The 13,046-nt window shown below is 41.2% G+C and overlaps 1 protein-coding gene across 1 annotated transcript; it reads right to left on the reverse strand.

Annotated features, from left to right (window-relative positions):
- Window positions 1–7: 7 nt before the first annotated feature.
- XK (X-linked Kx blood group) lies at window positions 8–12,074 on the reverse strand. The gene is given in 6 exon segments (XM_035901744.1): window positions 8–3,407; window positions 8,393–8,476; window positions 8,479–8,609; window positions 10,036–10,208; window positions 10,211–10,361; window positions 11,671–12,074. Coding segments are annotated over 5 exon segments (1,353 nt in total). The 5' UTR covers window positions 10,352–10,361; window positions 11,671–12,074; the 3' UTR covers window positions 8–2,583.
- Window positions 12,075–13,046: the final 972 nt, after the last annotated feature.

Consider the following 13,046-nt stretch of genomic DNA (forward strand, 5'->3'; position numbering starts at 1 on the left):
TTTTTTTTTTTTTTTTTTTTTCCTTCTCTCAGTGATTTAAATATCCAGTTCCCTATCCATGCATTTCAGGAGATCAGTATAAAAATAGGAAGTAATATGGCACACTCTAAAAATATGCATATACAGTAGTCTTCATCATTGATATGTGAGGTTAAATGCTGCTCACTATGCATACATACTGGACTCCTGGCTGTGTAAACGCTCCTACTGGTGACTTTGCTGTAGCACAAGCATTTCACTGGCTGAGGTTGCAAAGCTTCCACTGTTTCCAAATGGCAAAATCACAACTGTGCCATCACTTACAGTGCCCAAAGTCTGCTTTAAGGATTTGAGAGCTCTCTCTTTAGATATGAAGTACTTCTACGTATGAAGCCACTTTTTTTTTTTGTCCTCAAAGACTAACATTTCAGACCTAGGTACATCTGTAGATAGGCAGCAACCATAATTCCCTGATTACTGATGAGTATCCAACCATAAAGTCAGATACTCAGTTTTAGCTAAGAATACCTGAAAATTTGGCCCTGTGTGCTGAACTCTGCAGGTTTGGAAGCAAGGGTTACATTCTCACTTGTTCCTTTAACTCCTTACTGAAAAAAAAAAAACAAAAACCCCCAAAAAATCAAATCCTCAAATACTCTTCTACATCTAGAAAAGTACAGAGAGATACTATACCATACTTCTACACACAGAAGTACAGAGAAATACTTTAGTGTCTTTAAGGAGTCACTTCACTTTTCTATGCTCCTCAGATAGAGAAATCAGAAAAAAGATGTTTGGTGTCTTCTCCAGATACATGAGGTACATCAGCAAGCTCAGGCCAAAATCTCCCATTACCGCCCACCAATAATTTAATGAGATTTGCATACAGATACCACACACAGACACATATTAAGCAAAATAAAAAGAACATAACTCCATTATAAAACTGAAGTATGAAGACATTCATTTACAGTGCAGTAAGAAAAATAAAACCAGCTTAGGTTTTCACAGTATTGCATGTGACATATTTCATTATAAATGACCTCAGACCCAAACTTAAGACACTTCTAATGCAATGATGCTGATGTCTTTCCTACTGAAGAACTTCACATCCTCCATGACGATAGAACGGAGGCTAAGCTTAGGATACTAGGAATGCTTTGGGTCATAAATTATTTGTTTCCACTAGCAGCCACAATATGTAATACTCAGAAGAAATGCAAGGTGCTAAGCAAACAAAGTGCAAAAAGCTTTCACTTAATTTTTGAAAACACAGTTGGCTTTATGTATTTCTACTAAATGCTTGGGTGTTCATCTGCTAAAGCTTTCTCAGCAACTTGCAAAATACAGAAGCACTTTTATTTGTGGTGATACAGTGCATAGAAGAAAAAGTCAACAACTTCCATTTCCTCTTTCAGATTTCAAGCCTGTGATACTTCTGAGGTAAAGAAGTCAGAGGGTTTTGAACTACTGATATTAAACTAACAATAACATATCACAGCCTCAAAAAGAAGGACTCAGTGTCTTCTGTCCCCCAGTAACAAGTCACTGAGCTGCCTGCTTGGCGTACTACCCACCCCCTGACAATCAGGGTAGTGCTTGTCTCAACTTCAGCCACCTAAAAGTGAGACACATAGTCAAAACTAATTGTCAAGGCATCTGGTTAACACTGAGTAACAGGGTCTCCAGAGAATGATTCATATCCCCTGACTTAGAGAACATTTTAAGATGGGTTGACTTACTCCCTGGAGATGTGCTCTAGAGCGCACCTACATGACTAGCTCACGCTATCTGCCCAACTTCTAGATATTTAAAGTTACATAAAAGTAAACACCGTCCTAATGCCAAAACATCACACACAAAGTATTAGATAAATGATAATGTCAGAGAAATGAGCTATTGCAGAACACTGCAATTAATGTGTTAAATTTAATTCCCTTACTAACAAGCAGCAGATATGAAGAGTAAAACAGTGCAAAGCCAATAACCCCTCTGTCCGTTCTCAGTAACAGTCTCATTTCAGTATGAGTGCTGGCTAATTGGCCGTTTCTTGGCAACCTAGACTACAGTGCATTGTAAAAGTCCCACTCTTATACCACAGAGAGAAGTATTACCTTATTACACTGATTAGAGCGTAAAAAAAGTCTGCAATTTGATCAAAGCAGACCACGGCTACTGTCAATATGTAGCCAAGGACTATGCTCTGTTTCCATGCTAGGGTGGCATGCCATAATGACATCCTATCCGAAATAAAATGCATTTCCTTCCATCCTCAGATTTCCTGAGTAAGATGAGCATCAGCCAGTTTTCGAAGGATGTCTCCTATAACGATTTCAAAATAAGCATGTGATAATAAACCTATGTGCAAAAAACTCAGAAACAGAAGTCTACAAACAGTGATTGCTCTCTATGCCCATACACAAACACACACAGGTACACGTACTCATACAATAAGTTTTCTGCAAAGGTAGGCTTGTCAGTCGTCATGCAGTGCTACACCTGCAATAAAGAAATCCCATCCACAAGACACAATGTCCAAGATACACAACGTTCCCAGCAGGTGATCTGCCACCTTCCAAAGGCACCTACTTCCTTCCGGTTGTACTAGGCATTGGAAGAAACGCTTTGATGAGGATTCCCCTTCTGAGAATCTATTGTCTTGCTACTGCTCCGTGCTTCATCAGTATTTTCAGATTTCGCCTCTGCCTTGTCCATAAGTGCGTTGGATTTGGGAGGCTTGCAAATAAAGCAAAGGAACTTGAAACAGGACAGCAAACCTTCGGAAATGCTGGATGAGAAAAGCTTTTTGCACGGGTGGCAGAACTGGTAGAACACCAACATGAAGAGGACAGCCATGCAGTAACCTATGAGGAGCTGCAAGACCAACAGCGGGGCACAGACATACAGGTAGATATCAGTTTTATAGATGTACCACATCAGCAGGAGGAATGCATTCTCAATGAATCGCAGCATGTAATACACAGTCAGTCGGTACCAATTTTGAGATTTGTTAATTAAGTCAGGATCATTGAGCTTCACCTGCACTGCTGACCAGCAGAACATGTTAATGCCGGCATACAAGAAGGTGAGAAGGCACAAGACAATGGTAGTGCCAACCCTGCTCAACGCCTTCTCTATGTTTTCGGGAAACGGGGACTTGCTTTGCCAGAAGAGAATCCACGGGTAGAAGAAAAAACCAAAGAAATTCACTAGCACAACGGGGAGAATCCAGATCTGAAGGACTGAACTGAAAAGGACCAACACCGTAACCCGCGTAGCGATCTCAAAGCTTCTCCACATGAATATGCAGAGGTAGGCAGCTGGTTTCACGCTGACATCATAATCATCATACTTAATCTTAATAGCCAGTATGTTGCAGCGTAAGGCGCCATATACAATTGACAGGAGAGAAAGGACCATAAAAATACCTACAAAGAGAAAACACAAATCAGGACCTTCAGCTTAGCAGAAGTTAAAGACATTGCATCAGAGTAGCCCAGGTGTAGCTGTCTTCATGATACTTCTGGGGATTCCCACCAGGGTGTAATGCAAAAAAAAAGCCATTCCTTGTATACAGTTCCGGGTTCTTACTCTAACTCTGCCTCCTCTTTTGGTCTCCATTTGTTACTTTTCCAAGTAGCTAGAAAGAAAAAAAGGCACTTTGCAGTCCCAGGTGTCTCTTCCTCCCTGCTGCCCCCCTCCTGCCCCAGGGCTGTTCATACACACACACTGCTTTTGGTAATTAATACAGCTCGTTTGTAAGAGTAGCCAAGTTGTTCTCAGACTCTCACAGCACTCCACAAGGCACAGGGGTGCTACTCGCCCTCTGTACAGATGAAGAACTGCAAAACAGAAGCTGAAATTTTTTAGCTACTTGGGTGGGCAGATAATACAGTGCTTGCGAAGTGTGTGTCGAGGCAAAATGTCTAAGCTCACAGAAGAGGTCTGCGATGGAGCTCAAAATTGACAGCCAGAGAAATTTAAACCCAGAACCATCTGCACTTTTTCTGCCTGTGTAGACAGATACTTGTACATGTGTCTACACTGTGTTTTCCCATACACCTATTTTCCTTATACACATATCTATGTCATGCATTTAAAAACAACACTCCTTCTAAAATAAAATTCTTCAAATTCAGATCAACTTTCTGTATCTCTCGTCTACCCAGAATCCCTCAAGTGAAGTTTTCACAGCATTTAAATTCTGCAGCAAGTGAAGGTGGAGGTCAGTTGTTTCCTAGCCTCCTCCTCCAGATGCAGTAGGGGCAAAGCTTTTGGCACTGCATCTGGAAGGAGTCTTGTGTTGCTACATTAAGTAGGTACAGACACATAAGAACCCTGGATGCACAGAGTAAGCATTCACAGAGAAGTACCTTGATGTTCAGAAGTGCTAACTGCCCAAGGTTTTGTTAGCATTTGAATGCTTTCTCCACAATTTTTACCAACATGCTGATTAAGGGACTAATTTTAGGCACTCCCAATCAATACTTTTAGTTTCAATCTTAGCATTTTGTCCAAGCAAGGAACACTTCACATGCAAATGAATTAAGCACAGTAAAAATTAATCAGTTGTTTCTTTCAGAATTTCAATGAAACCAACCAAGCTAACAGGTCATGCTACAGGGTATTATATTGCATCAAAATAATCAGAGTCAGGAATTCTTGATTATGCCAATTACTTCTGCAATGCTTAGCAACCAGTACATTCTGCAGCCTTCAATTAGTTTATGTGCCCAAATCCTACAAATGAACTGGATACCCTGCTTTGCTATAGCTATTTAGCTGTGACTATAAGGTTTTTTTCCTAATGAAAGTTACTAATTTCTGAGCATCATTTTGAAAGAAAAAAAAAAGTGTATTTCAGGATCTCTGACAACTTTCTAACAGGATTTTCTCTATCATTTTAGCTAACCTCTCTCCCATCCCAATCCTCAAACACCTCTGAATTACTTTGGAAAAGAATTAATACTTTATATCTAAATTTCCAATAGCACTCAATAAGCTGAAAAATATTTCCCATTTTATATGGTAATTTTGCATATGCCAGTTTGGTGGTGCATGCATACATTCTCTGACAATGATTATGTATTTGCTTGTTTAACACAATTTTTTTGATGACTGTTTCTAAACATCTTTCTTAAAGCACTGTACTTGATCTGAGATTTTTAAAACATTGCGTCTTAGAAAACATTGGCTGAAAGCAGAAGAGCACGTGAGCGCAGTCAAGAATACCGTTTGATATCCTGTGGCCCTTTACAAAACCTTTCCTGTAGTTCTGAGCTGGCTCTAGAGCTGCAAGAGAACAAATAACTTCCATCAGCTAATGAAGCAAATGAATATTCTCGGAGTTAAAGAAACAAAAAAACCCTACCCACTGGGGACAGGGTGCTGCTGTCCCGGAACTCTGCTTGCTTTCTGCTTTGATAGGCTGAGGCGTTCATCTTATTACCCAATTTAATTTCAGGGATTCTGTATTAATCTCAAACTTGTCTCAAAAACTCAAGCCTCCGAAAGAGGCATTTCTCCATTGATAGAAACCAGGTCACACTGACTCTGGTTTAATACAGTAGCCCAGTCCTGCTCCTTTCCCAAAAGCTCAGTACTGCCACCAAACCTTCAGTTGAAGCATCGCTTTTAAGTCTGTGAGAAAGATGGTTCGAAGCAACCACAAAGGGAGATGTGGGAGGGTGACATTATTGTTGTTTTTGCCCAACCTGAGCAGGCAAAGAAGTGAAAATTTAAAAGGCAAAATATCTTCCCTGATACAGTCCCAAATCCCATAACAGTCCTCGTAAAGGTGGCATTTCTCTTCTTTCTTCCTGCTCCCAGAAGGCTGTACTTTTCTTACACATCGGAGATGCACACTCACAGCGTTGTTTCGGGAGGCACCATTTTACTTTGTTGAGGTTTTTTTGTTGTGTCTTAAGTTTTTTCAAGACCAGGTCTTTCCCACTTCAGAAATTGCTGAGGGAATTCTGCTCTAGCTAAACTACACCACAAGTACCTGTTACTGAAATCTTACATTCATCTGAAGAACCGTAAGTTATCTATTATATATACTACAGTTTTCTAAACTGATAACCAGAACCCTTGAAAAATAAGGACACTTATTTTGTTACTTATGACAAGACACCTAGATACAATTTTTTGTGCCTTAAGAGATAATTGCAACACTTAAAACCCCCTATTAATACTCAAAAAGTACTCAGAGTATGTTGTTCAAACAATGAGAAAAGTGTGCTGTGGTCAGGGCTTAATGAGTTGGGGAGAAACAACTGTAGAAGCATCTTCAGGCATCTGGTAAGACCACCTACAAAGCACAGTTCATGAACATTAGGAAAGAGACACTACAACCACCAGCAAGTTGAAAAAAAATCATAAATCCAAAGCCTCTATTCTTGAAGATGGCAGTAACTGCTACAAATTTTCATTTAAAGAAAAAAGCACCTTTTGCAGCAGAACAATTTCATTTTTAAATGGTGGGATATCTGCCTTTTGAGATTGTTTTATCACTGCCAAGTCATGCACCCCTCACGAAGTCATGTCCCCATACATGAGAATTCCCGTGTACACATAACAAACAAGCTGAGACCGTGTTATGCATCATTCCTGTTTACTCTGGAGGCTAAATAATACCGGTGCGCAAAAGGTATTACTCCAGAAATAATCTGGCTAAAGCGACTGCAGAAAGTTTCAATATTTCAGAAGGTAACGTACACATAAGAGGAATATGGTTAGGACTCTTTGTTTTTCTGGTAAATGAGCTCTAATAGGCATTGCCATTGTTCCTAAACCACCGATTAAAGAAAAAAAAAACCCCACCACTTTTTTTTTCTTTTCATTTCTATATTTTAGAATTACACCTGCTATAGAGATGGATTCTGGGAGACACGAGCTGAGTACGGCTTTTGCTGGTGGGTTCACTGAATTCCCTGGTGAGCCAGCTTATCTCTGGTTGTTTAACTTCACCCACAGAAGGTCACCTTATCAGTCTGTGATTCAGAATTTATCTCAGCAGTGACTGATAAAAGTCAGGAGTAATAGGGAGTTACAAATCATTATTAAATATGCAATTCTCTAATCATCTGGAACACAGCTCTTCTCCTTGGCAATCATGACCAGTAAGGTCAACACCAGTAATAGAAGAAACACAATAAAAAGGTGACCTTTCCCAAGCAAATGCCATCTGTAGTGAAGTGATTGGAAATACTGCTAATTGCACCACGCAGCAAAGGATTTAGCTGCTTTGTTCGTATCCCATGTGACAGATGGTTACTTGAAGAGCCTACCTTAGCTGTGAAGTACTCAGAAACTGTCTAGGAGCAATGTCTTTCAAGTAATTACTGCTATGACCTTAAACAAATACTTCTGTATAAAGACCTTAACCTGTTGTAATATCCTTATGAGCTGACTCGTCCTTTGGCATGCTGAAGTTTTCCATTCCCTGAGTTGATGGGACAACCCTGACATTATTATAAAGGCTCCTCCAAAAATCTTAGCTCCTTACCTTGGTACCCTGCCAACCAAGGCACCGGAACTGAATAAAGCATTCAGATTTGTAAGGTGTCACTCTAGCCTCAGCCTCCCTAGCTGTGAAGCTGGAAAAGATCCTTGGCCTCGGAGATAGAACAAGGGCTATTTTGTATTTCAGCGGAAACACACCTCTGGTTCACACAGGTGCCAAAGTCCTTTCTTGCACCAAACAGCTGGTTGTCCTATGACCAGCTGGAGTAGGTTCTTCATGTAGCATCCGGCCAGCAAATCGAGACTTTTTTTCGAGGAGCTGGAGCACATCATGGAGCAAGATGAAGAGTCCCATGGTAAGAGAGATGTGTCCTGGTAAGTCCATGTGGTGCACCACTGCTTGGTGAAGGCTTAACAGCTTGGGTCCAGAGATGAGATGGCCACATTTGCATACCAGCTTACTGAATCCTGCCTTTTGATTCCAAACTCAGTCTGGCACAAATAAAGACATTTCACATCCTCAGTCCATATTTGAAACTGCATTCCTGAAAGTACATCTTCCTTACTGCAGCATGGCAAAACATGCTCTACACTGTACCCCAAGGAATTTTCCAGAAAGTTTGCTCAAACCCCAAAATGGAACAGAAGTAAATTTTTTTTCCTCTTCATGAAGACAGCTTAATCCCTCCGTCTGGCTCCCTCTCATGCCATAATGGCCACTTATCAAATAATGTTTTCATAGCAACCCACTTATGCTACAGAAAGCATCACAGCCTAAATCATGATGGTATACATAAACTTGAGAGCAACACCACCATCAAAAGCCATCAGGGAGATGAAGCCCATTGCAATACGTTTGGTTCTTGACCAGGGCAGCCACACCTGCCTGCTGACCCTTCTCCTCTCCCTCCCACCAAAATATGGAGGCGATGACAATAGCGCTACCTACTTCTGGCAGCCGTGATCTCCTGCTGCAGGACACAGATGTACAGCTGGAGCGTGAGCTGGGGCGCTGAGCCGAGGAACGCCTGGCTTCAGCCTGACCCACTTCCTTCTCAATTTCTTCCGAGTACCCATCCTTGGGCATCTGCCTCTTCTTCGTGATGCTGACATAGGGCTCTTCAACTCTGCCAGCACGGAAGTAAATGTAAAAGACTTCCACACACCTACAAGCAAATCAGTAAATAGAGTTACAGGAAAAAAAATGAAACAAAAGCATATGTCTTCCCACTCCTTAGTATTTTAAGCCATCACATACGAAGTTGTTTGTTCACGGAGCAAAGCCTGTGCGTTTTCTCCTCTTGGTATGTTTGGAATATGACATATTTCACCCTTTAAAACATAACTACATGCAACTAGAGGGCAAGAATCTGGGCTGCTTGTAGTATTCAGACACAGGAGGTGGTTTAGCTATTTTCTGTGAGCTGCCTTTGCTCTCTGCTGTCCTACTGAAGTCCTTAAACTACTCATCCACTACAATGTTCGTAGGCTCCCAACCCAGGATCTAAAGTGGAAGTGTTTCTTCAGATTCTGGTGTCTTTCTCTTGGTGTTATCTGTACATCTGTGACAGGGCAATAAAACTGCTTCTCATACCTTTGCCTTAAACAAACAATCTCAAGACATTGGAGAGAAGCTCAGGGTACGAGCAGGTGGACACACCTCAAACAACTGGACTCTAGTCCTGGACTCTTTACCAAGCAATAGTCCCAAAACACAAGTAACAAGACATAGCAGCAATAATGAGAACAAGCAGTTTAAAGTCTCACAACTCTGCATATTAACATTTTTCAAGAAGACACAAATAGAAACCTTACTCCTTACGTTTGCTTAAATTTATTGCACTGTTAAGGAATATTCAACACAAAATATCCTTGCAAAAATATTCTAAATAAGAAGATGCAGTGTTTCCAGTTCCTGCAGCTCTTTATACTTTAAACACAGGTGAACAAAACCCTCTTGTTTACATAGGTCTAACTTACCATAGACTAACTTCTGAAGAAAAAAGTGGTTCCAGCACATGCATTCCTATTCATAAATTACATATTGTTGTAATACACGCTGCCTCTACCCATGCACGGAGAATAACCCATACATTTGGGAGGGAATGGAAATGGGCTAAAGGGGTTGGCAGCAGCAAATGCTGTAGCAACGAGGACAAGTTGGCTCCCTGAGTATAGAAGAAGATAGTACAGCCTCAGCCACATTTATGAAAGGAAAGTTCCTGAAACTTCCTTTCAATGCCTGCTTTTTATTTTGGCAAAAACTTTAGAAAAACTATTCTAAAAGAGTTTCTTGGATATGAAGGTGTCAAAGGTGGGCTTGGGTATCAAGCAGAACCCAAAACACAATGGGGAGCAGTCAATCTTGTCTGCAAAGTAATAACAAGCAAGGATCGACTGAGGTACAGATGAAATCACAAGCGGAGGGTGGTGGGAGAGGAAAGAAACACTATTTCTGCCACATTGCATAGGGTCCTAAAAATACAGGGCCTGCTGTGGAGGAATCCATGTACAGCAGGACCATAAAAGATAAATGGCATTGACTACTGAAAAATAAAACCCCTAAAAGCCCAAATCCAGTGCAGACACAACCTGTTTTCTCTTTTATGCCTAACACTGGTAAGGGCTTCAAGAAGAAAAGCAATTGTGTGAGCAACAGGACCAGTGAGGGCTGGCTTCCAGCCCAGAGGGAAGCTCGGGGGAGAGAAACCCCCACTGCCAGGGTGACCGGCGGCACCAGCTCTGGTCACATCTCCTCCCATGGCCCACCAGGAGTGGTATCCTCTTCTTGTGTAGGCATCATCCTCTGGTGAAGACTGAGCTGTCTTCTTTCTTTCCACAGTGCCTGCTGGGGTTCATCTCCTCCACCTGATTGCCTCTGTAGGTAAGACTTGCTGGAATGCAGCATCTCCAAGTCTCTGACAGGTCAGATTTGGCCAGTGAGTTTTTGTAATGTACAAATAAAGCTTATTTTCTATTTAAAAGCATCTCGCGATCACAGACCTATGCTTGTCTAAGACTCTGAATTCCCGCTTCCTTCTCAGCTTCATTTTTTTCAACAATGGCCAAGCCAGAGCCTAACACAGCCTTTCAGGGGAAAGCTCACGGACCGAACTGTAAAGCAGCACTGACAAAAATTCAAATAAAAGCATACTGATTTTTGCTTTAATAAATTTGATGTCATTTTTTCCCCTAACTGGACAACTAGCAAGTTTTACCTGCTCTGGATGGAGAGCGGTTTTAGGACCCTGTAGTACACCCTTGATTCACTAGGCTTCCCCTACTATTATCACTAAAGCTTTTCGAAGTGCCTGGTGTGCTGGAAGCTCCATTCACAGTGGTGACTTTCTATCTTTCCCTTGTTAATTTTTTCAGTCCCTGCCAGTCTTGTTCCAGGTGAAAGGATCCACACAGCCAAAAATAAAGTGTGAAAAATTAATAAAGCACAACAGCTTCTGAAACCAACAGATTCTGAAACCACCAGATTGATTTTATTACAAAAGAAAGATCCCAGAACATTTTTGCCTTGCTTAGTATTCACAGCCATCTATTCATCCTGAGCTAAGGGCAATTCTGAAGCTATTACAGAAAATGAGATCTCAGCATCAGCCTCTGAACTCTTGCTGTGTGTGATTAGAAGCCGATATAGTCTAGGGACCCGTCTAACAAATACACAGTAATCCCATAAAAGAGATGATAAGATTCATAAGACTGCTGACCATAGCAAATATCATAATCAAAAAAAAACTTGGGTTTTGGAGCAAGCATTTGATTTGTATTTGTTCACTAGGTATTAAGTAGCAGGACATTGTTTGTGATGGGAAATTTTATGTCCATATAGAAAAGCAAACACAATGTGAAATGAATGGTCTGATGAGCAAACCTCAGGGCCAAAGGGGACTTCTACCAGTAAAACATGGTAATAAAAATGGCATGCACAAGCACTCAGATTACATCAGTAATGATGCCCATCTTCTTTCGAGCCCATGCAAGACTATCTCTGGACATCGTATTTTCTGGGGCCAATAACAAATGTACTCAAGACTCTACATGGTGCCACTGCCCAAGCAACTGCTTCAAACAGGAGCAGCCTAGCAACTGACACACTAGAAAGAAAGAGCACCAATCTAAATATTTAAGTACCTAAAGTGTAAGAGGGGCATGGGCACTTGAAGAACCTTGAGAAGGGTTCAGAACAGTGATAAAGAATCAATTCAGATCACATACCTGTGCCATGTTACAACGTTGTCTACAAAGTGTATTCGGAAGGGTTGTCTTTAAATGAACCAGCTTGTTCTTTTTTAGTATGAAACACAACTAAAAGACAATGCATGAAGGCGACTGCTTCAAGGCAATTTTCCTCCACAGTCACAAACTCCACTACAGAACAGGGAATTCCCCAGAAGCCCCAGTTGCTCACTGCTCATTGCTGCTCAGCTCTGGAGGAACAAGAACGGGAGATCCCGACTTCTGCACAATCCACCTCCTGCAACGCAGTGATGTTTAGGGCCCCTTCAACAGACCCTCACATGGCATCAACAGCAGAAGGCAGGCAGCTGGCCGGTTTCACTGCATGTAAAGCAATGACAGTTGCAGTACGAGCTCTAAAGGAACTAAAATTACTTTGAAGAAAAAAAAAAAAAAGTGAGATCTGCTCTCTACAGGGAAAGTTAAAAGGTAAGAAAAAGATGTTACTGCTTTCTCCCCTGCTGCCAAATCTTGGCAGAGAGAAGAGCTGTACTTTTTCAAGGATCCTGATGGTGCCTACAAAGAGTGACTCAGCAGCAACACATTTGTCTTCTGCACAGTCAGTAGGAGGAATAATCCTATCCCTATATGCCTACTGAGAGCAAGCACCTCATTCCATCTTCTAATCATGGATGTGTGGGATTTAAACACAGGCAAAATAATGGTGGTGCGAAGAGGGAGCAGGCAATGAAAACAGGGAACTTCCCACAGCCAACAAGCGCTCCAAGAGCAAATATCTATTTGAGACCTATGCGCACACACTCACTGCAAATGTACAAGCAGATTTCTCTAATGACTCCATTTCCAGTAATTCCTTTTCTTTAGAGAAGTGCACAAAAGACTCATCAGTCCTGCAGATTTACTTACCTGGGTCAGACAAAGATTTGTTACTCACTCACTGTTCTGCCTTCCATCTGCACTGACTTTCTGTTCATTGCATCTTGGACACCTAACACATCTGCTCAAGAATAAAGGAAAAAAAAAAAAAAAAAAAAAACAGAAAGGGGGAGGGTCTAGGCATATTCTTCCCATCTGGAAAAGAGGGAGATGCATCCACAGTTGTAAAGTTTAGACCTAGCAGAATCTCCTACAGTAAGCTCTGCCAATGGAAGTCCTACAAGGAAGAGAGGTTTTGAGACCTCTCCTATTCTGAACTAAAAAGCGGATCACTAGGAAATAGAGAATACCCACAAGAGACAATGCTTCTGCACAATGTGACTGAAGCATTATCTGCACTGTTATAGTTTATTAGATTTCAAACTGCAGAATTAGGTGCCCAAAACATTAATTACTCTGATAATTTCAGCCTATAGGTGTTTTGTTTTGGGTTTTTTTTGCTTGTTTGTTGTTGGTTT

The sequence above is a fragment of the Egretta garzetta genome, unplaced genomic scaffold (genome assembly GCF_000687185.1).
Source record: "Egretta garzetta isolate BGI_Z169 unplaced genomic scaffold, ASM68718v1 scaffold70, whole genome shotgun sequence".
Classification (NCBI taxonomy): domain Eukaryota; kingdom Metazoa; phylum Chordata; class Aves; order Pelecaniformes; family Ardeidae; genus Egretta; species Egretta garzetta.